The 26557-nt window shown below is 41.9% G+C and overlaps 1 protein-coding gene across 3 annotated transcripts in view; it reads left to right on the forward strand.

The window, feature by feature from the left end:
- Window positions 1–26557, forward strand: part of FANCD2 (FA complementation group D2) — a 1694389-nt gene that overhangs the window by 278704 nt on the left and 1389128 nt on the right. For all 3 annotated transcript variants that reach the window (XM_044077594.1, XM_044077597.1, XM_044077595.1), the window contains exon 11: window positions 14559–14663. In XM_044077594.1, the coding sequence (XP_043933529.1) occupies window positions 14559–14663 (105 nt within the window). The remainder of the gene's footprint in view (window positions 1–14558; window positions 14664–26557) is intronic.

Consider the following 26557-nt stretch of genomic DNA (forward strand, 5'->3'; position numbering starts at 1 on the left):
TAGACCAAGACAGTGGACTGCTTCCACCCCTAGGGGAGGAGAGGACAGGTCGCAAGCTCATAGAAAACAGGCTCAATGACTCCCTCTGTTGTCTGCAGGAACTTCTTGCCTGGAAGCCCCTCTCGGAGGGAAACTTTCTCTTTTTCACCTAAATTGGACTCATATAACCCAAGACAAGTGGGTTCTGGATGTGGTTTCAAGAGGTTACAAATTCCATTTTCATACCCTACCAAGATCAAGCGGATGGCTGGATCTACCAAAACATCTATGGTTAGAGGCTTTAAACCAGGTGGAAGCCCTCTTGGCTATGAAAGCCATAGAACTGGTTCCACTTTCAGAAACGGGACAAGGTTTTTACTCAAGGCTCTTTCTAGTCCCCAGAAAGCAAAATTCATGGAGACCCATTCTGGATCTGTCAGTCTTGAACACTTTTCTCGAGATACCAAAATTCAAGATGCTTACTCTACAGCAGCTACTTCCAATGCTGTCCAAAAATGCATGGATGGTAACTTTGGATTTAAAGGAGGCTTATTTACACATTCCCATCAGGCAGGAGTGCAGAAAATACTTCAGGTTCAAGGCCGGATCGAGTCACTATCAATTCTCTGCGCTGCCCTTTGGATTGTCTACTGCTCCCACGGTCTTCACCAAATGCCTGGCTCCAGTAGTAGCTTATTGCAGACTCAAGGTAATTCAAATTTACCCTTATCTGGACGACTGTCTTATTCAGGCAGACAGCAAGGTTGTCTTACTCCAGCATCTAGAATTTGTTCAAAAACTTCTCAAGTTCCTGGGATTCACTGTAAACATAAAAAAGTCAAATTTGACACCCTCACAACAGATAACTTTTCTGGGTGCTCTTCTAAACACAACAATCCAGATGGCATTTCTGACATACGAAAAACAATTACAGCTGGCTTCAACTTTCAAAACCTTGGCATCATTAACTCAGCTATCTGCAAGGAAATTCCTGCAGGCTTTGGGTTACATGGCCTCCTGCATCCTTCTCTTACCATATGCAAGACTACATATGAGGAAAATACAGTGGTACCTAAAAAGTGTATGGTCTCAGCATTGCCACAGTTTAGACATACAGATCACCGTCCTGCCTTGTCTTCAAAAGGAATTCCTTTGGTGGTCCAAGGCATGTACTCAAAACAAAGGGAAGGCCTTCAGTCTGCCTCCAGCCAGTCAGATACTAACAGCAGACGCCTCGGATTATGCATGGGGAGCCCATTTGCAGGGCAACTGTCTGCAGGGCCTTTGGACAAAGGATCAGAAGCACCTGCATATCAATTTAAAGGAAATGTTAGCCGTTCAGAACGCTCTATTGGCCTTCAGGAATCTTCTACAACCAGGACAACTATTGATTCGGACAGACAACACCACAGTTATGTGGTACATAAACAAGCAAGGGGGATCACATTCCTATCCCCTTTGCAGACTAGCCATGAATCTATGGAACACAGCTCTAGCTTACAAACTGGACCTTCAAGCTCAGTTTCTACCAGGGAAGGAAAACATCCTGGCAGACAGTCTGAGCAGGAACCTGTCAGACCCACACGAATGGATGCTGGACACCGAAATATTCAAGGTGGTTACAGCAGTCTGGGGATGTCCTCGCATAGACCTCTTTGCATCCCTCCTCAATCATCAACTACAGATTTTTTGCACAAGGACATTCCACGAACTAGCTTGGAAAGTGGATGCACTATCATTCAGTTGGAGAAACCTCTCTGGGTATGCCTTCCCGCCTCTACCTCTTCTTCCACGGGTGTTATTAAAGATCAAACAGGACAAGCCCAAGATGATAATTTTACTGGCCCCAAATTGGCCTTGACAGTTTTGGTACCCAACTCTGAAAAACCTTTCTCTGGAGCCCCCTTGGGTTTTACCTCAGACTCCGAACCTTCTGTCCCAACACCAGGGTCAAGTTCTGCACTCCCATGTCAAAACTCTCAGCCTGTCTGCCTGGTTAATCCAGGGTCTATGATTCATTCTCTCCTACCCAAGCAGGTTATGGATGTCATTTTAGAAGCCAGACGTCCTAGCACTAGAAAATCTTATGCAGGAAAATGGAAAAGATTTTGCACCTGGATGCAGGCTCAGGATTCGGATCCTCTTATTCCTAACATTCCTCTGATTTTACTTTATCTGACAGACCTCTTACATAAGGGTCTTTCTGTTTCTTCCATAATGATACATGCCTCTGCTATTTCTGCTCATTATAATACAGACCCTCCAGTCTTTTCCCACCAGCTCATGAGACAGTTTCTCAGTGGAGCTAAGAACTTAAGGCCCCCTAGATCTCCACCCATTCCTGCCTGGGATCTCAACTATGTTTTGGAAAAACTCACCTTACCTCCTTTTGAGCCTGCTGCCACATATGACATCAAGTTTTTATCTTGGAAGACAGCCATCCTGTTAGCTCTGACCTCTGCCAGAAGAGTTTCGGAGTTGCAAGCTCTCATGGCTATGGAACCTTATATTATTTTTCACAAAGACAGGATGTCTTTAAGGACTAATCCTACTTTCATGCCTAAGGTGGTTTCCAAAGTGGCTTTAAATCAAACTATTCACCTGCCAACTTTTTTCCCCAGTCCTCAAAATAGGGGGGAAAGGATCTTGCATTCCTTGGATGTACACAGACAGCTACGTTTTTACCTGGACAGAACCAAGGACATCAGGAAATCAGAGCAATTGTTTGTTTCTTATGCTTCAAGTTCCCAAGGTAAAGCCATTTCAAAACAGACCATTTCTAAATGGATTGCTCATGGAATCAGATTTTGTTATTCACACCATGGAAAGCAAATCCCAGGGAGTACAAGGACTCACTCTACCAGAGCTGCTGCCACTTCAGCTGCCTTCCTCAGGGGAGTTCCTACCAAAGACATTTTGGAAGCTGCAACTTGGAGTTCAGTGCATACTTTTTCTAAGCACTACAATCTTACCTCTCTACTCTAAGTCTAGGGCAGGCTTTGCTTCTGCAGTCTTGCAGGGCCTTTTAGCCACCCCCTCTACTTTATGACCACCTCCCTTTTCTTCTGCTTTGGGATTCAAACCTACAGTCATGACTGCAACAGTGAAAGACAATGAACATAGTACAGTTGTGTACACTTATCATAAATGTAGATGTTCGAGTGTCTTCACTGTTGCAGTCTGGGTTACCCTCCCTCCTGTCCCCTCTTATTTTTTCTTTTGTGTGGTTCCCTTCTTCACCCTTCTTCTGAGGTGTATTTGCAAAGGGTATGGGATTTTACTCATTTTGGAACACCTGACATCTGGGGCAAGAAAAACTGGAGAACATGGCGTCGGCTGCCAGCTTTGTACTCCTGGCGCTCTGACGTCAAGGAGCATGGCTGAGCAGCCGACGCCGGACCCAGACTTTGGGATTCTGGCCGACCGAGGACTGCCTGTCGGCAGGGGAGAACCCTACAGTCATGTCTGCAACAGTGAAGACACTCGAACATCTACATTTATGGTAAGTGTACACAACTGTACTTTCTGGATCCTCCCAACCTGCAGTCCCTCAGGTTAACTGCATAGATGTTCATCGTGTTACACTGCTGCAGTCATCACACTTGGGTTATCCTGCCGTCCGGCGGTCCTGCAGTCGGCCAGAGTTCCAAAGTCTTGGTCCGGCGTCGGTTGCTGTTGCTTCTTCCCTGACGTCAGTGCGCCAGGGGTATATAAGAGGCACCCGACGCCATTTTCTTCAGTCTTTCTTGCTGCGCGGTGCCCGAAGCAGAAGCAGTTCACAAGTGCCGGTCGGCCGACTCCTGAGATTTTCAAATCGAATTTCAGACCGAAGTCTTCAATAAAGCTAAGTACCCTGTTGGGGAACCTTTTCTTGCCTCAGTCCGATGTCAGAAAAAGTTAACAATTGCATTTCTTGTGAGAAGCAAATACCTCATAAGGACTTTCATTCTTATTGTATTCCTTGCCTAGGCCCAGACCACGACGTCACAGGTGGTCGGTTTTGTGCTAGGTTTAACAAATGAACTATTAAACGTCTGTTTGATTTCGCCCAACATTATTTTGGTAGGAAATTTAATTATACCATGCCGTCAGAGCAACCGATGACCAGAATGCATAAAAAACGCAAAGATAAGGACAGGCAGCCGAGACCCAAACCAGACTTCGAGGCCTCTGCTAGGCCAGTCGCCGGTTCTCCGGTTTTCAGTGAGGTGCCTACGCAGCCCCTAACGACCGCTGATTTAGAATCCCAGGCAGCATCTGATTCCCAAGCGGAGATTGGTAGGCCTCCACAACCTTTATCTTTAGGCCCTTCCGACTCCATGGCTGAAGGAGATTCCAGTGCAGTTGAAACGCCTTCAGTTGCAGAAGGTGTCTTCAGACCGACTACACTCACTATTAAATCCTATGCAAAGCTGACAACTCCTTTAAAAGCAAAAAAGACCGTACAGCAGTCTCCAGTACAAGGCCCCATGCCTAAGAAACAGATGCTTAAGATGGCTGAAGACTTAATTACCCTAATCAGGGTTCCCATTCCCCTCCTGATAAAAGGCCTAGACAGGAGGAGGACTACTCTTCCTCTGACCAGGTTTCAATTTCCTCAAATTCTTCTGAGGAACAGGAATACTCTTTTCCCCCTTATGAAGACTCTGATGCTGTAGAGTCTATTCCTACAGCATCTCCCCCAAAAGACTACTCTTTTGGGGAAACTTTACATACCATGAGGGAACATTTCCACTGGGAAGGCCCGGATTACTCTGATTCTAAGAAAAGACTCCGAGAGTTCCTTTTACTACCCCAGCACAGACCACTTGCTATTCCACCCGTGTTAGACATTGTGGATGATGTTTATTCAGAATCTAGCCTTAACCCAGATTCACTACCTCCTGCACCAGCCAAACCAGACAGATACTAGAAAGTCCCTGACTCTCACAAATTCCTATATAAAAGCCCTGTTGCTGACCCAGAAACCATTTCCCAGGGTCCCAAAGGGGTTAAGGCCTCTTGCTAAAAATCCTGTACCCTCTGAAAGGGATTCTAGAGCACTAGACAGATGGGGAAAGAAAGTATATACCTCAGCTACTCTAGCTATGAGGGCCTTAAATTGCCAGTTTCACATGCTGAAATATCAACAGTATTTGATGTCTCAATTAAAACAAAAAATTATCACACATACAGAGCAGCCTGATTACAAGGAAATGCAAGATTTGTTGCATGCAGCATACGGGAAAACATACTTTGCAATGTGGATTTGATTCATTGGAAGCTTCTTGTAGAGCAGCAGTGACGGGGTCTGTCATACGTAGGCATGCTTGGTTAAAAGAACAAACTTTACCTGATCATGTTAAACCAAAGTTATTGGATGCACCTTTACAGCAGGATGCTTTATTTGATGTCTCAATTAAAACAAAAAATTATCACACATACAGAGCAGCCTGATTACAAGGAAATGCAAGATTTGTTGCATGCAGCAAAGTGGGAAAACATACTTTGCAATGTGGATTTGATTCATTGGAAGCTTCTTGTAGAGCAGCAGTGACAGGGTCTGTCATACGTAGGCATGCTTGGTTAAAAGAACAAACTTTACCTGATCATGTTAAAGCAAAGTTATTGGATGCACCTTTACAGCAGGATGCTTTATTTGGTGTAAAAGCAGAAGAAGTTTTAAATAAAATGGAGGATAAGGCAAAATCTATGCAGACGGTCAAGGATTTCTTACAGGTTCAACGCCCTCGTTTCAGCAGAAATCGGCCAACCAAAAACTGGTCCTTTCCAGCTTCTGACAGACCACAGAGGGGCAAATACAGATGCCCAAGGGGCAGAGGTCAGTCACAAGGCTCTTACAAGCCTCGACAATGGGGTGCCACAACCCAGAAAAGAGGAGAAGACAGGTCTCAAACTGTCAGAAGACAAACACAATGACTTACCAATCAGACTGCCAAGCAAATCCCTCTTGGCAGCTCCCTTAGGAGGAAAACTAGCACTTTTTGCAGACAACTGGCACATCATCACAAAAGACAAATGGGTCCTAAATATTGTATCTCAAGGATACAGATTCCACTTTCACACTTTACCAAGGATAAAAGGAATGCTAAACCTGCCACCAAATCAATGGGCAGAGGCTCAAAAACAAATTACAGCTCTCATGGACATGAGAGCCATTCAGCAGGTTTCTACGCAGGAGCAAGGACAAGGATTTTACTCAAGATTCTTTCTAGTTCCCCAAAAGGACAAAGCCTGGAGACCCATTCTGGACCTCTCAATTCTAAACACATATCTGGAAGTACCCAAATTCAAGATGCTAACACTACAGCAACTTCTTCCCACGCGTTGGACCTCAAGGAGACATACCTGCATGTCCCTTTCAGACAAAATTGCAGAAGATACCTCCGATTTATAGCAGGTTCAACCCATTACCAATTCTCTGCACTGCCCTTTGGCTTGTCTACTGCGCCCAGGGTCTTCACAAAACGCCTGGCACCAGTAATTGCATACTGCAGACAAAGAGGAATTCAAATATATCCATACCTGGACGACTGCCTTATTCAAGCAGAAAGCATGGACATTCTTTTAAAGCATCTGGCGTTTGTCAAAAACCTATTAAGTTGCCTAGGGTGCACAGTAAATGAAAAGAAGTCAAAACTAGTGCCCTCACAAGACATAATATTCCTGGGTGCCAGCTTAAATACAATGGCCCAGATGGCTTATCTCACGCCAGACAAGCAAGGACAACTCAATACTTCAAAATGATGGCAACAAAGACCCAACTCCCTGCAAGAAAAATTCTGCAGGCCTTGGGATTCATGGCATCTTGCATACTACTAATACCATATGCAAAACTGCATATGAGGAAATTACAATGGTAACTGAAAAGTATATGGACTCAACACAGCCACAGCTTGAAAACAATAATACCACTCATTCCCTGCCTTCAACAGGAGTTTCTATGGTGGGCTCAGGCATGTCACCTCAACAAGGGTCAGCCTTTTACCTTACCCACAGCCAGGCAAACTATAACAACAGATGCTTCGGAATATGCCTGGGGAGCACACATGGCAGGACAGTGTATTCAGGGCAAATGGTCTGCAGATCAAAGGCATCTACATATCAATCAAAAAGAGATGCTAAGCTGTACAAAATGCCCTAACAGCTTTCAAGGACCTCCTACATCCAGGACAACTCCTAATAAAGACGGACAACACCACAGTGATGTGGTACATAAGCAAGGGGGCACACATTCCTACCCCCTATGCAGACAAGCAATGACCTTGTGGTACACAGCACTGACCTACCAAGTTCAACTACAAGCACAATTCCTGCCAGGAAAGAAAAACACATTGGCAGACTATCTAAGCAGAAACATCATAGATCCTCACAAGTGGAAACTAGATCCACAAGTATTTGCAATGATAACTCAAAAATGGGGGAGCCCAGACATAGAGCTGTTTGCCTCCCCCCAAAACTACCAACTACGGAAATTTTCCACAAGGACATACCACACACTAGCTTGGAAAGTGGACGCCCTCTCATTCAGTTGGAAAACATTAAGTGTATGCCTTTCCTCCACTGCCTCTTTTGGCAAAGGTGCTGCTGAAAGCCAGATTAGAGAGGCCACAAATGATACTCATTGCTCCAAACTGGCCATGCCAACACTGGTATCCAATACTAAGGAACATGGCTCAAGGCCCACCACGGATTTTACCTCAAATTCCTCACCTGCTCACTCAGCAAAACAATCAGATTCTACACAGCCAGCTCAAGACTTTAAATCTGGCTGCATGGCAAATTACCTAAACAACCAGTCAACACTTCTCTCTAAAGCTGTTATGGATGTCATTCTGGAGGCCAGGAGGCCCAGCACCAGGAAAGCCTATTCAGACAAATGGAAAAGATTCTGCGCCTGGAACCAGGCTAAAGGCCAAAATCCCCTTGTCCCAAATATTCCTCAGATTCTACAATATTTAACTGAGATGTTGCACAAAGGACTTTCCTTTTCATCTATTAAGATCCACGCCTCAGCTATTTCAGCTCAATACAACACGGATCCTCCTATATTTTCACATCCATTACTAAGACAGTACCTCAGAGGGGCTAAGAACATAAGACCACCCCGGAGAGCACCAACACCAACTTGGGATCTCAACTTTGTTTTGGAAAAACTTACACTACCGCCCTTTGAACCAGCTTTTACAGCTGATTTACAGTTTCTATCATGGAAAACTGCCCTGCTGCTAGCAATAACTTCAGCACGAAGAGTCTCGGAGCTACAGGCCCTAATGGCAGTGGAGCCTTTCATCATTTTTCATCAAGACAGAGTCGCTTTACGAACTAACCCTTCCTTTATGCCAAAGGTGGTATCCAGTGTGGCCCTAAACCAAACCACTAATTTGCCCACCTTTTATCCAAACCCCCAGAACAAAGGGGAAAGGTTCCTACACTCTTTGGACATTCATAGGCAGTTATATTACTACTTGGATAAAACTACGGCTTTCAGAAAATCTGACCAACTTTTTGTATCCTATGCTGCAGGATCACAGGGAAAGGCTATCTCAAAACAGACCATTTCAAAATGGATAGGACATTGTATCCGTTTCTGCTACACACACCATGGGAAACCTGTACCTGATAACATTAGGCCCCATTCCACCAGGGCTACAGCAACATCAACAGCCTTCCTCAGAGGGGTACCAACCAAGGATATTTTGGAGGCTGCAACTTGGAGTTCAGTGCACACCTTCACCAAGCACTATCACTTACCTCTATACTCTAAAACCAGAGCTGGCTTTGCCACTGCAGTTCTGCAGGGCCTACTAGCTTCTCCAAACCCTGTTTAGTTCCACTGTCCATCCTTAGCTTTGGGATTCAACCCAAGTGTGATGACTGCAACAGTGTAATGGCAGGATAACCCAAGTGTGATGACTGCAGCAGTGTGAACACTCGAGCATCTACATTTATGGTAGGTACAAAACTGTACTTTTCCTCCAGTTCCTTTGATGGCCAGAAATCCCAAGCTATCAGACAGTGTTGTGCATATTTTGCCCTCATCCCAAAAGCTATCTCCTAGGAAAGCCCTTTGTGATAGGGGTGGTCTTCTGAGGGTTTGATTCTTTTTCTGCTCCCTTAAAGTCAGTTTTAGATTTGTTAGTTTTTCATGTTGAGTTGTTTAATTCAGGCTCTAGTTTTTCTATGATTGAGGTATAACTGGCAGCCATATCTAATTTTCGTGTCAGCAGGGCTAATGCTCTCTTGCTGCTCTGACAATTTCCAAGGTATTTGTCAAAAGTGCATTACTTTTGACCCATCAGCCCCCCTCCCCTCCGTTCAGGTTCCCTTTCCTCCTTGAGATTTACCTTACACGTTGCAAATCCTTGCATGTCCTCCTCTTGAACCTTGTGCTACGTCAGCCCTAAAAGTTTTATCTTGAAAGTCCCTTGTTCCTGGTGGCTGTTACCTCAACCAGCAGAATGTCAGAGCTACAAGTTCTGGATACTACTACTCCTTCTCATTTGGTGTTCCACAAAGATAGGGTCTCAACTTTGCATGAATCTTTTCTCCCTAAGGCAGTCACCAAGCGTAATTTAAATAGGTCTGTTGACCTTCTTGTATTTTTTCCTAATTTTTCAAGCAAGGGTAAATACTTGCTGCAATGTTTGGAAGTGAATAGACCTTTCAAATTTTACCTGGCCAGGACAAAATCCTTTAGAATGTCCAGTGAGCTGTTCATTTCCTTTTTGAAATCCAGATTGGGTAGACCTGTGTCTAAAATGTTATCCTAGTGGCTGTCATATTATAGACTATATTTCCTTTGCTTTTACCTTGAGAGGCAAGATTTTGTGTGGTAAGCGTAAAAGGCCCTCCACTAGAGCCATGGTTACTTCTAGAGCTTTCTTAGATGATGATTGTGCAGCATCTACTTGCGTGGACCCTCACACTTTTCTTTCTCACTACAAGCTGGACTTTCAGTTTAGGTCCAGTGCTGCTTCTGGCTACACTGTGTTGCAGAATATCCTTTCGTAGATCCTCCCAGGGGGGGGGGGTTGTGACTGGGGACTCTGTCCCACAGGTTAAAGCCAGGTGAAGACATCATTGGATATGAAAGCTAACTATGTTAGCATAACGATAGATCTGTGTTGTCCATCTTAGTGTTGTTCAGTCCCCCTCCCCCCCCCCACTGCTTCTGCCCCTACCTTGTTGGTGAGTCTTTTACCTTAAGGTGACTGAGTGGGGGAGGTTCGGTTACCTTTTTCTTCGAGTCCTTTTTCTTCTGCCCTCATGTTGGAAATATAATTTGGAACTAGATTGAGAGGAGAGGAGGCAAACACAATCTAAGGTATCCACTAGGGAGCTGGGAAATTGTAGGTAGGGGAGGTGGACCCTGGCGAGTTGAAGTCTCGTGGATTTGTCTGACATTGGATCTGATAACCCGCAGGTTGTACCAGATAGAGACAGACTACATTTATAAGAAGTACATAATTTTTGGTTATTAGATTTGTTTTGTACTGCGTGAGTGAGTCATGTCTTCACAGAAATTGTTCTCAAGTCAGAATGATCAATCTTGTAGACATAGCGGCACTCCCCCAGTGACTTTTTACTGTCAACTTGCTGGGGAGGGCAGGGTTTTTGATTCTGCTAACACAATTTTCTGATATTTTTTGTGGCTTTCTTCATCCTGTTTCTAATTTTAGTAATGCTGGTAACGCATTTAAGTGATATTTTATTGGTAGCTGTGTGACACATATCATTGAAACCTTCAAATCCATTTACTTCCCCTAACAACTGTCAGGATGGTTCTCCATCCATAATAAGTGATCATGGATGCATAAGGTAACAGCTTGAGGACTTGGCAAAAAAATACCAAAATTTAGACCTTACAGAGGGATAATTTGTTCTTTCAAGAATCCATAAGACAAGATATGATGACCATAGTTTTATCTTTTTCACAAGTTTCTGAATAGCACTGTACAAGTGTCAGCATTGCTGGTGACATTTTGTCAGTGTGCAAGTTCAGAGCATTTGTAAATTTTGATTAAACACAATGATAAATTGACAAGTTAAAAAGGGAAGTAACAGATTTGAATGCCTCCATTAAGAATGATTTATTTGACAGTAAGATATCTCCGTATATTAATGCTTATGATAAATAAAAAAAAACACAAATTTGGTAAGGGAGGGGAAGAAGAAAAAACTGTTAGCGGACAGGAAAGATTTTGAAGCTGATAAGGTACGTGATTGCTTTGCTTTCAGAGAGACTGATCATAGTGAAGCCCAGCCAGAAGTGGATATTTCAGCACCCCCCCCCCCCCCCAGAGACTGGAGAATCTGGTGTGACCATTTTCCAATGCAGGGCAGGAACAGCAGCTATTTAATTATCCACAAACTTCTGGGAGGGCCTCAGGAACCTTCGGAAACATACCATCCTCATAATGGAGTCTGGACTTAATTCTTAGCTAAGAACCTGCCAAGTAGTCATCATCAGCTTTAGGTCTCTAAGTACTGCTGAGGTCCATTGTAGTTTGTGGAAAAGAGGATATAGTTATATTCCCATGAGAAACATGAATTATGCAGATGCAGTTGTAGAATTCATTTACTAGGAAATTAAGTTTTGCAGTGTTTGAACATTCTGGTGTTTATTATGAAACCAATTTTACATACATGTTCTCAGTAGAACCTGCCTGTGCATTAGGATAAACACCAGAATGTTCAATCAACAGTGCAAAATTTAATTTCCTAATGAAGACCTTCAGCTCCATGATTGTGTTCTGATTGATTCTCTACATTGTAGCATCAGGGCCGGTGTTAGCATTTTGGGGGGGGGCCAGCAAATGTCAAGTTGAAGGCCTCCTAGGCACTTCCAGTTTAAGTTTCAAGCAATCACTAAGCAACATTTGCTTCATGCTGAAAGTTTTTAGGAGAAAAGAACACGCAAACTGATCTGTAGCTACAATGCTCTTATATTACAACAGGTCTATGCACACCACTATGTTGGACCATCTCACTAAGAGACATTCACAGTTACTGGTATTTAGTTGCAACAATGATACATTTAAAGCAACTCTATGCACAGGTCTGGACTTAGGTGAAATGGCATCCTAGGGCTAATGTTTCAGCCCCCTCCCCCAACATGCACGCACACACACACACACACACACACACACACACACACACACACACACACACACACTCCAGTCCCTCCCCTCTGTTTCTCCCCATCTTGGGCTCTCCATACCATGCAAATTATTTTTTTTCTTCCTTTTTTCACATTTTACTCTCCAGCTTTTTCAGCAAGCCATAACTTTTTTATATGCTCTGAATTGCATTTAAAGTTTTTTTTCTTTTTACATAACTTTTTTATCCAATGATATCTTGAACAGAAATTATGATTAAGGAAAGAAATTCACTGTTGCAGTTCGGTTTTAGTTTTCCTTGCATCCTTTCAACACACCTTTCCTGACCAAGACAGTACGTTAATAACTATTTAAGAAATAACTTGAATAAGCCAAGGTCCAAAAAGCCACAGGGTTATAGATGCTTTGTGACGCGTTTTAGGGCACTTTCCTAGCCTTTTAATCCATTTGTGGCCTACACAAAAAAAACATGAATAATAAAAGAATTTCAGTCTTTTTTTTTTTTCTTTTTTTTTTTTATTCTTTCTTTCAATGAAGACACAAGTTATACCCAAGATGTAATGTTCAAAGCTGAGAAAACAGTAGCTCACAGTAAACTAACAAGTCAGTTGTTGTGGGGGATATACAGGTCCTATCTTGGAATAAATACTGCCTGCCTCTCTAACCCCTCAAAAAAGACGGTCACTGCCTATACATCCCTCTGGTGTTAGATTGGGATGAAAGCAAAGGTTCAAATTGACACAGTGATGTATTTCAACTTACTGCTGACATAGACACAGTATGCCTCCTCACTCCTCACCCTTAACCCTCAAAGCAGCCACTTCTACAAGTACCTGATGTGTGATTGTGAGGAAAGTGAAAAAATAATGATTACAGTAATGTATTCTACTTTGTTGCTCCTAGACAGCACACTGACCCTACACAAGCTGCAATAACTTTTTTTGTACACCTCTGACATATCTGAGAAAAGTAAAAGAAACAATAACCACATTTTCCTCAGTCCAAACACAAGCTATAATGACCTGTGCATGCCTCTAAGATTAGACTATGATGAAAATTAAAGTAATAACCACACAATTTACAGCCCCACCACTACGACCACATAACCTACAAGCTTTCCATATATACACATTTGAGCAGGGCTGGTTTTAGAACTGATGCAGTTGAGAACAGATGCCATTATCAGCTTTATCCTGAACAGGGTCATATCACAGCCCTATTGAGGACAAAGAGCGTAATCAGAAATTAATACATTTTTCCAGCGTTTGTGGGGCCCCCTCATAGTCTAGAATGATTAATGGAGCCCCCAAATCCATTTATATAGTCTAGTGTATTCTAGCAGGGGCCACCAGACCCCTAGAAGATCCAAGTGTCTGAATATTCTGTGATGCATTTTATACCTTACTTTTGAAGTATAATTACTTGTTAGCTGCATTTATTACTGATACCCAGAAGAATAATATATGTGACATGGCATTACTGGTTGTGTGCACAGATAAAAATCAGTCTTTTTTTCTTCATACACACACACACACACACACACACACACACACACACACACTCATTCGGGATTACAGTCAATAAATCCACACATCAGAGTTTTATACTTCTTATTGTCCTCCTGATTTAGAGCCTTATTCTGCTATGATTTTTGGCACTGTGCTGAATTCTTCAGCAAAGAAGTTGATAGAGTATCTGGTGTTCTGCAGTACTTACAAAACTCTGTAAAAAAGAAAACCATTCCCAAAGACTGGAAGCATCAGCTCCTCATAAAAATCCAAGGTTTGAATTGAGGTCAGAGTCTCTCTCGTGCTTACCTTCCTGGTTTGACAGACATGTTACAAAATATCAAAATAAGATAACTTGCTGTGGCTGGGGCCCTCCAGGAACATGGGGCCCCCAGCAACCACAGGGTTCGCTGGTGCCTAAAGCCAGCTATGTGTATCATGCCTCCCCAGAACAGTTTAATTTACAGAAGAGCAAGCCTTCTGACACCTGTCATATTTAGGGACTTTACCCCCTCCATCACCATTTATTTAAATATATGACTCTATGACTGCATAACAATGAAGAGGAGAATCACCCACACAAACTGTGACCTCACCGTTCGAGTTTAACATAGTCAGGAAATGAAGTTCAGTAAGACGGAATCAAGGAATTAGTGATCCACAAATTAGGTAACTATCACTTTTATGGGAGCTGTATGGTTGCTGTCTTCTCCCATTGCCACCCTTATTAATAAAGCAGCAGAAGAGTACTGCATGAAGAAATCTCAGAAACTAATGGGTGGCTGGTGCAAGCCAAGTCAAAGAGGAGGTGATAAAACATTATAAAGAAACCATTTATACCCAGCGTTTCTGTACAGGTCAATGGTGTTTAAAGAGAATTTTTGTTTTCTACTGTAAGAGATTTGATAAACATTTGTATAAGCAGTATTTTTTTCCTTTGTCTCTGTAGATACGTCAGTCTGTTATGTCCACTCTTTCTGCTGTAGAGCTTGAAGATCTTCCAGTGGTTATCAAGTTTATTCTCCAAGCAGTGTCTGCAGCTGATGCTGTGGAGGTAACAAATACATATTTTACTCTCTGAGAAATCTGTGTTTTCTAGGTTAGGTTGTGAAAAAATAAATAGAAAAATATATAAAATTGAGAGTTCAAGTAGTGCTAGGCCAACAGGTGTATGTATGAAGAGTATTTTGTATTAAAGTGGTGCAATAAATGGAAATTAATTATAACCGCTTTGAGTAACAGTGTTTCAAAAAAAAAGAAAAAATATGTTCGCAATTTATTTTTTGAAATGTTTGTGTTTGTTGAATAATTAAGAGATTTGACTATTGTTGTTTTTGAAAATTGACAAACTTAAGTATTTTAATGCTCCATATATGTGTTAAACTGCATGAAGTGCCAACACTTTAATCCTGCCAGTTGAAGGTGTGTCATGCTGTTAAGTTTTGGGTCTGTTTTATGACCAGAAGTAATAGTGTTTTGAGAGCTCTGCGTGTTAGTTACTGGTGAGTGTGAGTAGTTCTCCATGTTGTGCAGTCATAAGTCAGAGCATCACCACAGGGGCAAAAGCTCAGCAAGGACTGTAGGCAAGGCTTCCATAATATCCAGTATTACTGTCCCTGCAGGTGCTGACCTCATTCCTGGCTAGTAAGGGCTTGAGTCTGCACTCTCATCTTGCTGTTCAGTAGTGGAGGAGGTGAGCAGAGAAGTGTGCTCTTTGTTGCCACACCGCAGGGTTTATCTTAAACTAGCTGTACCATCCATAACCCAGTCGATCAGCTAGTATGCGAGAACAACCAGCCTGATCCAGCTAATACTTCCTTGAATTATCCTGTCTCATGTCTGTGGCAGTTGAGACTGTCTTCCTGAACTAGCAGGGTCAGTAGGTCCCCATCAGGGATGGTCCCATGGGATATCTTGTATCAGGGCTCACATCTCCAGAACTAGACATCAAACTATAGTTTGATGTTTGATGAGAAACTGAGTCAGCAATGTGGGGTTACACCATTAGGGGATGTAGACTGAAGCCATTACAAGACTTGCCTTTCTCCATCATATGTTGTAATTAACAGCTTGCTTTTACATATCATTTTGCAGGCCTTCCTGTTCTTTTAAAGCCAGTGCACAGCAGTCACATTCTGACCTTCTCATGATGTCACATGCAAGTTATCTTTTGCAGGCTGTGGAGGGAATAGGGCTATTGTTCCCTCCTTACATAGTTTCCTGCAAAGAGTTGGAGGACTCGGAGGCCATTGTTAGACGAATAAGGATAACAAGTCTGTCTTCCTGTGCTTTGGGGAGACTGTCATGCTGATACCGAATAGTGTAAATTCACCTGAAACAATTATGCCAACACCCCCAGAATACCTTGTGGATCTTCTGAGGAAGAGACCTGATTAGCCTTAAGTTATTCCCCATGTAGCTATTTACTATGAGTGTTTTCTGAGAAACATGAAGACACCATGTCTTTTCCCCTTCAGACCCTGGAAAGCAGATGCTCTTTCCTGTCTTGCTTCTGAGTGGGTGGAGGAATCTAACTAAGCAACCCAGTGTTGAATCTTGTGCGGTCTGATTTTTTTGTATTATAATTCCCGGAGATGGAAAAATACTTGTACCTTTCTGCCTGACAAGAAGTGCTGTAATATACTTTTATTTCAGGACAGACTTAAAATGAAGAGGTGAAAAGAATGTGGTGAGGTGTGATCAGTTGAGTAGCTTTCCTGGAAACGTTAAGTTAATGATAGTTGAACCTATGAACCTATCACATGCATTCCCTTAAGCATCTTCCCATTCATAAAAATATTTAATACAGTATCCGAGATTCACTTTTTTAATTAAGAAAAAGATATCGCCCTAAAGATTAGCAGATATGAAGAGGTCAAATATGCTGTTATACCCAAATATTTAAAAATATAATAACTGTTCTAGTATGTCATTTGCATAAGATTAAACAGTATACTTTGTCTCATAAAAGACATCGTACAGTAAATATTCTCAGTCCTTTGTTTTTAAATTGTTATACAGTGTGTATAAATATGTCTCTTCTTTATGAGTCTTCCATATACTCTTTTTCCAACCCTTTTCTTTATCATCTCAAACATATAAAATCTTCATACCCTCCGATGCTCACTTTCAGGTTCCATCTCATAAAAGCCAAACTAACAAATCTACTGCTGCTCTCCCTAACACATATTAAATTAAAAGATGATAGCCATCCCAACCCAGGCCCAAGCTATGACTTACCTAAAGCTCAACAACACTTCCCCAACCCTGATCTTAATACTACAAACCACAATACCTCTTGAATGAAAATACATACCTCCCTACCAGTCACTTCCAAATCTTATCTACTAATTACCAACTTCAATCTCAGAAACCTCATAAATAAAATTACAGAATTTCATGCTATCCTGACCACCTACTCTCCGGACTTAGCTATTTTATCTGAAACATGGTTAAAACTACACATCAAAGACCCTGAAATTACTCTTCACAGTTGTAATATAATAAGACAAGATAGACTAAGCAAAAGAGGTGTTGGTGTAGCTGTTTTGTTCAAAGAATCTCTAAAAGTGGAAAAACTACATGCTATTCCACCAGCCATCCCCAGCGCAGAAATACTCATCACACGTCTACAAATTAATCCACACAAAGCCATGATTATTATAGCCGTTTACCTGCCTCCAGGAAACCATCTTCCCAACACTGAATTTCTCCTTTCCTGGTCTGCCTCAACTTTCAGTCAAGAAACTATCATCTTAGCTGACCTTAATCTAGACTGGCTTTCCTGCTCCTCTAACTGCCCTACTAGCTTTATCAATCTTTCCAACTATGCCAAAATTATTAACTGTCCCACTCGTACCGATAAACATGGTCAAAAAGAGTCTTTGCTTGATTGGATATTAACTAACAAACCAAACCCGAGTTTCCAAGCTGGCTGCCTTCCAATCAGACTTGATGACCATACCCCTACTTTTCTACTTGGAAAAAGTATTCAAACCCAATCATTTACTCCCTTCAAATACACGCGCTGTAAGAAACACTTCTCCATGATACTTTCAGTCTATTGCTACAGCATTGAGATTGGTCACTGTTAAAAAGCCTAAAACTGGACCTTGCAGTAAAATTCTTTAATAACTTAATTTCTTGACATACTAAATAATTTGGCCCCCACGAGAAAAATACGTACCAAATCCAAACGGTTACCGTGGCTTTCTAATGACACTAAACTTCTTATCAAACAAAGGGATAGAACAAAGGCCCTATACCAATTCACCAAAAACAAAACAATCTCACCTCATATCAGCAATTAAGAAACCAAACAAAGAAAAGTATAAATAATGACAAAAAATACTACTTCCATTCCTGTCAACAAAAGTTCCTACACAGCCCACAAAAGTTCTGGCAAACCATAAACGACCTCCTAAACCATGGTATCACCTCCACCCCCTCTGCATCCAATACCTCTGAATCCTTAGCATCTCAAGTCAACTCTCATTTTATTAACTCTATCACCTCCCTCCTAAATAACCACCAAAACCTACCTCTCACAGTCCCCTCCCCTTCCACTAGTACCACTAACTCTTTCTCCTTTAAACCTGTCCGGGCTTCATGCATAAAAAAGCTCCTCAACAAACTTAAACCCTGCTGCCGACCAACTCCCAAATGAATTCTTAAAAATAGCTGCTCCATCTATCGCCTGTCCTATCTCTATCCTTATCAGTCATTCTATCTCTGAACAATATGTACCTCACCTCTGGAAATCCCCTCCACAATGGGGCCTCTCTAGAGATATTTCTAATTACCATCCCATTGCCATCCTCTCACCCATAGCTAAAATCATAGAGAAATGTATTCACCAACAACTCCAAAATCACCTTTCCACTAACAACCTACTATCCCACACCCAGCATGGCTTTAGACCTAAACATAGTACTAACACAGCCTTAATATCATGTACTGGCACTATTCACCACCTTAAGAATAATGGTCTTCTAGTCTTGGCAATTTTTCTTGATATGTCAAAGGCTTTTGACACTGTTTCCCACCATCTTCTTCTAAACAAACTTGCCACTTACAATCTCAGTTCATCATGACTTATATGGTTTCATATCTACCTATCTAACTGTAAACAGACCACCAAATGGGAGAAAAGTCTCTCTCCTCTACTGCCAGTATACTGGAGTACCCCAAGGGTCCATACTCGGTCCCCTCCTCTTTATCCTATTTACCAACAGCCTAAATTCAGCAACCCAACTTGCTACAATCATACAATATACGTCCCTTATCTACTGTGCCCCTTCCCACCAAGAACTTCAAGATAAGACTCAAAAATCATTTCAGGAAATTGAAACTTGCCTATCTAACCACCAGCTCATTCTAAACCCTAATAAGACCAAGCTAATGATTTTCACAAACAAACCTTCCAAACCCCACTCTCCACCACTCTCTCTTTATTCACTCCGCCAATGAAATGAAAATTGAGCCTACAAATCACACCAAACTCCTAGGTGTAACAATAAATGATGGGCTGAAATTCGATATAAACATTTCTCTAGCAATCAAAAAAGTCCATGCCAAACTCGGATCGCTCTACCAGGCGAGAACTTTCCTAACGCACAAAGCCAGACTAGCCACAGCTAGGTCTCAACTTCTGTCTATCCTTCTCTACTGCTCACACATTTTTACAAACTTGCGCAAAGTCGACCTTAATAACCTAGAATGCTGCGGTAATAAAATAGCAAAGTTTGCCAGCAATCATCCCCATAAATCTCCTCATTGTTCTGCTCTCCAACAACTGGACTGGCTTGAACTCCCACAACCTGTTAACATTAAACCAAATTACCTTCACACACTAAATCATTCACAACCCCAGTCACTGCCCTGCATTTTCCACTCTGGTCCAACCACAAGGCAATACCAGGTCCCTTAGATCTTCAGACATGCTGCTGCTAAAAATAACCCAGTCTCACAACTACCATGGTAACTCCCTCTACTCTAATAAAATAGCCAAGACCTGGAATGCTGTCCCTCAGCACGTACAAAACTTTCACAACTATTCTTCCTTTAAAACAAAAGAGCATCTCAAATCCACCTGGTTCTGCCCCTGTAGTTCTTCCAGATAATTTTTTTTCCTCCCTCCCAATGCTTTCACAACTTCCGCTTCATATGAGTTTAAACTTTGGCACCAGCCCTGTTAGACTTTTAACTACTACAATGATCAATGTATCTCTATATTGTGCTATGACTTATGTCACTATGCAGTTTCTTTGTCAGTCAGTTTTTGTTAATTATGTTTCTTGATTTTGTTTTTGGTCTCTGTTAGTATTCAAATACTCAGTTATCTACAGTCCTGTACATGATATGCTCTATGATTACCTTAGTATATATAATACTACTAATGTATAAATTTTAGATCTTACTAATTTGTATTATTATTATCATTACTATTGTTTGTGGAGCTTTCCTCCCTGGGTCTCTGCTGAAAACGGGCTCCATGGCCCAGTCGGATACTACCCAGGTAACAAATGTAAATAAATAAAATAAATAATTTTGAATAGTGGTTGTGGTGCTGATATTTACATGTATTAAGTTTGATAATTAGCTGACACTGAATATTGTGCATTCAATATAGCTTGCAGAAAGTCGTCTTAAGCTTGTATACAAGTATCAGCGCTTGCCACCTGGTCTTGATTCTGTAAAATTCATTCTGCAATATAATTTCCTTATGTTCGTTCTTTCTGCATTGTAGAGAAGTCTAAAATTTATTCTGTACACTTGAGAATCTTCACTCTTAACAGTCTCCTTCCTTTAAAATAGCATCTTTATTTTTCCGTCATAAAATTTGCTTTCTGTGATTTTTTTTTTTTCTTTAAGAAGTCTAGAGCATTGTCCTGATTTTCTGGTACCAACAAATTAGTATTAGTAAGTAGTTTGCTTTTCAGTCTGTTCTTCATAGACTGGTAGGAACTTCAAACCAACCAAGTCTTGTGACCATTTATGATTTAGCAGTGTCCACTCTTAGACCATGCCTCCACAAGGCCACTCAGGCATGGCCTGTCTGGAGGAAGTTAGAGCATTGTGCTGATTAATTTGTTGGGGGGGGGGGGTCTATGCCAGAGTTAGAGAAGCCACTTTATAAAAAAAAATCTCTTTCTCCACCATGTTTTATTTATCTGCTGGTGAAAATTTAGATACCCGGTTCTGGTGCTTCTGGAACTGTAGTTGTGCTGGAGGTCAGCCTACTCTGTGGTGATGTGCATTTCTGTATCCTAAAATTGAAAAGTCTAAAAGTGCACTGTCACATTTTTCATTACATTTTTAATTATCTGTGTCGTCATTTCAACCTGTTACTCTGAGGAAAGCAAGGATTAATCATCACCTTGGATTCACAGGAAACTTATGTACTATGCAAAATTAGGAAAGTAGCTGTGCATTGTACTCAATGGGGTACAGAGTCATAGACCCAACACTGCTGAGTAGAACAGCCTTGGCTACTCAGCAGTAAGGATTTTCAGAACTGCATTCATTCGGGGGGGGGGGATAGCCTATTTAACTTAGACCATTATACATCACAGTGCACTGCTGTGCATGGATTCTTGCATAGTACAGTGATTTCTAGATATCCATACTGAAGATTCATTCAAGTTTCCATCATGCCAGGGATGGTATATCTAACCTCATCCTGTCTGATTTGCTCCTATACTTGGTTAATATCTAATTCAGAAAAGTATTTGGCATTGGGCTTAGTTGAAACAACATCTTCATCTGTCTGCAATGGACAGTGTTTACTTTTAATGACTATATTTTGATCATCTCTGCAAATCCTACCCTTGTCTGGCTTCATAGCCTTAATCATTCCCTTAAGCTGTAGCTGTTCACCAAATCACATTGTGTTCAGCTGTTCCTGTGTTATCCATGGTAAATATTGGCGCTGCATTTGAAGATGATTTGATTTAGTATTCACTAAATAGCCTAATCTAGTAAATAGAACTACTTATTTCTGCAAAAAGTCATTAAGTTTTGTAAATTTCTGATTAAATTGCTTTGTCTTCTCTTCTTTCAGTGATGTGTTGATAACTACTCTGCTGTCCATGATGAATTGATAACTATAATCTTGGTAGCATTAGCAAAAACTTTGTGTAGCTACCCAAGAGAAACATTTGAGTTGACGTTCTTACTGCTTTTGATAGAAACATTAATGTCCAAGCTTTTCTTTCCATTTGTGCTGACACCAGCCTGATGTGTAGTTTTGCTCTGCAGTTGTATACTATGAATTTTCTTCAGAAATGACTTGAAATATATCTGTTCATATTTCCCAATGGGCGTTTTCTAAACTGATGTAAGCAGCTGGCCAGCAACATCACAAAGCTCTCACTCCCCTCCACTACTGTTGTCTGGTTGCTGATTAACTTAACCCCTTGGAGGGAAATCAGCATCAGACAGGAGAAAACCTTCAGTATTTTCTTGGAAGCTCAAGAGAAAGCAGCACGAAGCTTGTTAGAAGCAACAGCTTGTCTTGGACTTCACTTCTGACAGTTAAGTCTCAACAGGGGAGCCCTTCCACTATATTTTTGTTCATAGTCTTTAAAAATATATACATGCATATAACTCAGTTATGAATATATATATATATATATATATATATATATAGGTTCATAGGTTGGTACTGGGCTATCTGCCCGAAGGCATATATTAGCCCAGCCACATTCTGTGGTATTCACCGCCCCTTTAGTAGTTCCCTAGACCCTTGTACTAGCATCTAGTACCCTTGGCCCCTATCTAGTAGTGCTGTTGGTGTGATCCCCGGTGTGAACTTTGTTACCCATCCACTCATCAAGGTTCCTCTTGAAGAATGATAGTGAGGGGCTCTGTCTTATGTAGATTGGGACCCTGTTCCATAGTAAGGGAAGTCTCTGCGAAGGGAATCTATCTCTCCAGCATGTTCTATTCATTGTTGTGTTGAGGTTTATATCCCTAGAGCATGTAGCTCGAGTAGATTTGGTTTTGCTAAGATGGAGCATGTTCATCAATTCTGGGTTGGACATGGCTCTGTACATTAGACAGAGATCGCCTCTGAGAAAGCAGTATGCAACAGAGAACAGTCTTAGCTTTTTCAATTGTGCTGCATAGGGCAACTGTTTGAGGCCAGTAATCCTCTTGGTTACGTACCGCTGTGGTCTCTGCAGCTGCTGGAGATGTCTAGCCAGGTACATTCCAATTGGTGCATTGTACTCAATAATGGGTCTGATGAGGGAAGAGTAGAGGGGCACCATTACATCTTTAGATCTTGATGCGAACCCTTTCGTGATCATATATATATATATATATATATATATATATATATATATATATATATATTTAGAGAGAGAGAGATTTGCAATCACATTTTCGAACAACGGTCATTCTCACTCAAACTGGGATGGTTGAAGGGCAGTTTTCCAGTTCTCTTAACACCAAACAGAAAATGGTCAAGTCCATAACAGCGAATGCTAGTGTGCATTCGCTGTTGTGAGGTTGACGGTCTGCTTGGAGATCTCAGTACAGTGGGGATTGGGAAATGTAACCTTTTCTTCACTGTAGCGTGACCTCTGAGTTTGTATATATAAATAGCAGGGGTTGTGGGGGTGCAGCCACCCACATGGGTGCAGGGGGCTTGCCCCCCCTGCAAAACAGTTGGAAATCTCTGAACTGCAAGGTACATTGGGTAATGTTGACAATGTCAAATATGGATTTATCGACATTACCATTTTCTGAATTTTGCCTAGGTGGTGATTTTATTTTCAATATTTTTTTTCCGATTAAGTTATCACTTGACCGAGTGATTTTCAGAAATGTTTAGTAAGCTCTATATATATATATATATATATATATATATATATATATATCAATTCGGACTTCTTCAGAATGACAAAACATGTATTGCATACAGTTATATATACTCTAGTCATGTCACAACCCTTAATTGGGTGAAATTGAGGGAAAGAAAGTTAGACACACTATTCTCTAAATGTACCTGTCTCTCAATAATAAATTATTAATAAATAATTAAAAATATATCAAAACCAATTAAAAACACTGTATAAAAATACATGAATAAAAAATGTATAAAACTGACTATAGTCTAATGGCTATTTAAAAAAAAAATGGTTTTACAGAGGTATTTTCATTTAGACCAGGAGGGACTTTTGCTTGCAACCTGTCTGTAGACGGGTACCTCAGCAAAGATGGGGAAAATGTTTCTACCTATTATGTTGAAATGCAAAGAGTGTGTGACAGTGGTTGATATCTTCCAACCGCTTTTTCATAGCAATGCACGTACTGGGGAAGTTCTAGTTCCATTCTAGTGGACAGGTTGAGCAGATTTATTCTACTACCTCACAAGTGGCCTGTTAATCCAGAAGTGGTGGCAGAAATCTTTCGCTAGTGGGGCCAGCCATGCTGCGATCTTTTTGCATCTCCTGCCAGTTCTAAATGCAGCAGGTTCTTTGCTCTGATCACCCAAGAGGTTCACGATTGGCCTCTGGTCTCCTATATGCTTTACCACCAACTCCCCATCCCAAAATTCCTGTAGAAAGCATTACAATGGAAGATCACATTCCTCTTCATTGCCCCTTTCTGGCCTCGACAGATGTGTTTTCCCTTTCTCTGGTCTCATCTGGTACATTCCCGTTTGGGTTCTGGACCTAAATCTAAATCTTCTATCTCATCCATCTGGAATGCCTCATCTGGATATTCAAGTTCTAAAGCTAACCACATGGTTTCTTCCCTTCCATTGATGGCTAGTCATTCCAGACTTTCCTGCAAAATGGTTCATATTTTTGCCTCTTTTCAGAAGCTATCCACTAGGAAAATTGACAAAAGTAAATGGAAAAGATTTTCCATTTGGGCTTCTCAGAGAAATATAAATAACGTTTCAGCCCCTGTATTAGTAGTATTAGATGTCCTTCTATTCCTATGTTGCAGTATTCTAGATGTGGGATTTCCTGCCCAACGACGACTCGTACGTCTGCTCCTATACAAAAGTTTCAACTTGTCTGTTGCAGTGTGCGTGGGACTTCACACGTAGGGCCATAAACCAGGGGCTTTAAATGTGACATCTGCACGCACAATCCTCAGAACTTTTCACCCACAGATGACATTAATTCTTACGATCACCTCTTCTCAGACGTTGCATCTTAAAGATAAGTAATCTGTTGTGTTTCTAATTTTCTTATTTTTTGCTGATTTATTGCTAATGCTTGGTTGTTGTAGCCTTTAGCCGATGTCAGGAAAAAAGGGAAAGTGCCAATGCAGGCACCAGATACCCCATATAGACGCCCATGACCGGCGTGTTTTTTTGCCTAGGCCGGGAACACGATCACGCCTCCTGCACTATTTGTCAATCTTTTGTGCCTAAGACCTTGCGCAGCCATCTGGTCGCATTAAACCTCCACCTAGAGAACCAGTGCCTTAAGCGGTTAGCCCTTAGAATGGATCCTGCATCGGAGGCCACACCCGAACCTCCGCGCAAGAAGGCCAAGTTTCCTAGGCCTTCCTCACCTGCCGCTCCACTTCCCGATGCACCGCCAACTGCCAATCTAGGGGTTGAGGCACACTCGGCAGATCCGTCAGTTGCAGGGACTTCCCTTGAGGAAGCAGTTTTGCAGCCAACGACCAGCATGTCCTCGAAGCTTATCCAGACATCAATGGGCGTCGATGTCGAGGGGGAACCAGTTTTGGTGGTACCTCCAACCGGGATCCAGACTTTGGGATCAGCCCACTCTCTACTTCCTTCCCGGCCAAAAAGAAGCAGAAAACTAAACATACGTCATCCTCTTCAGAAGCCACACCAGATTGGCAGGCCTTCACCTCCTCTGTCATGCAGGCCTTTATGGCCCTCAGGCCTTCAGCCTCAGCCACCATCACCCTGCCTCTTCTGAGCCCTAGGCCTGCTTCTGCTTCTTCCCTCTCACCCATGACCCCTCAAGCCAGGGAAGAAGAACATGAATCTTCCTTCTCATCCTTCTCATCATCAGAAGAGTCCATTTCTTATGCTTCCCAGATTACCTCCCCCCAGGAATATTACTCTCCTGATGAGGAATCTGTGGAAGGAGACCCCCCCCCCCAAGGACATTACTTTTGGTGAGACTATCACCAAGATTGAAGGATTACTTTAAATGAGATATGTCCCAAATGGCTGACTCCCAAAAAAGGTACTTTGAGCTGCTCCAAGTAGAATCACCCTCCCCTTCGGTGGTACCCCCAGTTCTCCCTGCTTGCTTGGATGCCTTCAACTCAGCTTCTAAGAACCCAGACTCCCAGCCTCTGGTCCCTAAGCATCCTGACCGCTTCTATAAAGTGCTTGAGGACCAAAAATTCCTGGTTAAACCACCCTTAGTGGACCCAGCTGTGATTGCCACCACTGCAGATAAGTAATCTAGACTGCTGCCTTCTGCCTTCCTCCTACCCACTGATAAAGTTAGCAGGTATATGGATAGGATGGGAAAGAAAGTATACACTTCTCCACTTTGGCTTTCAGAGCCATAAATTATCAGAACCACATGACCAAGTATGCATTAGACTCTGTCTCTCAAGCCTCCTCCATGCTGGCATCTTTGCCTGACAGTCCCATTAAGACAGACATTACCTCCAAACTTTCCTTGGCCCAACAGGTAGCCAGGCATTCCATCATTTGCAGCTACGATGCTGCAGAAGCATCTGCCAGGTTTGCAGCATCCACTTCTGCCCACTGGAGGTAATCATGGCTAAGACTCCAGAACCTCCCTGAGGATTTCAAGTCTAAGATCTTGGACACCCCTCTGGACCACAATGTTCTTTTCGGCAAACAATCTGCTGACCTTTTTAAAAATCTGCAGGAAAAAAGCAAAGAATTTCAGGACATCAAGCATCTGTTGGTGTCACCCATCGCCAAGTATTATAGGAACTACTCTGCTAAGGCCACCTTTGTGA

This window comes from Protopterus annectens, chromosome 7.part0 (genome assembly GCF_019279795.1).
Source record: "Protopterus annectens isolate FY-2018-M chromosome 7.part0, PAN1.0, whole genome shotgun sequence".
Classification (NCBI taxonomy): domain Eukaryota; kingdom Metazoa; phylum Chordata; order Ceratodontiformes; family Protopteridae; genus Protopterus; species Protopterus annectens.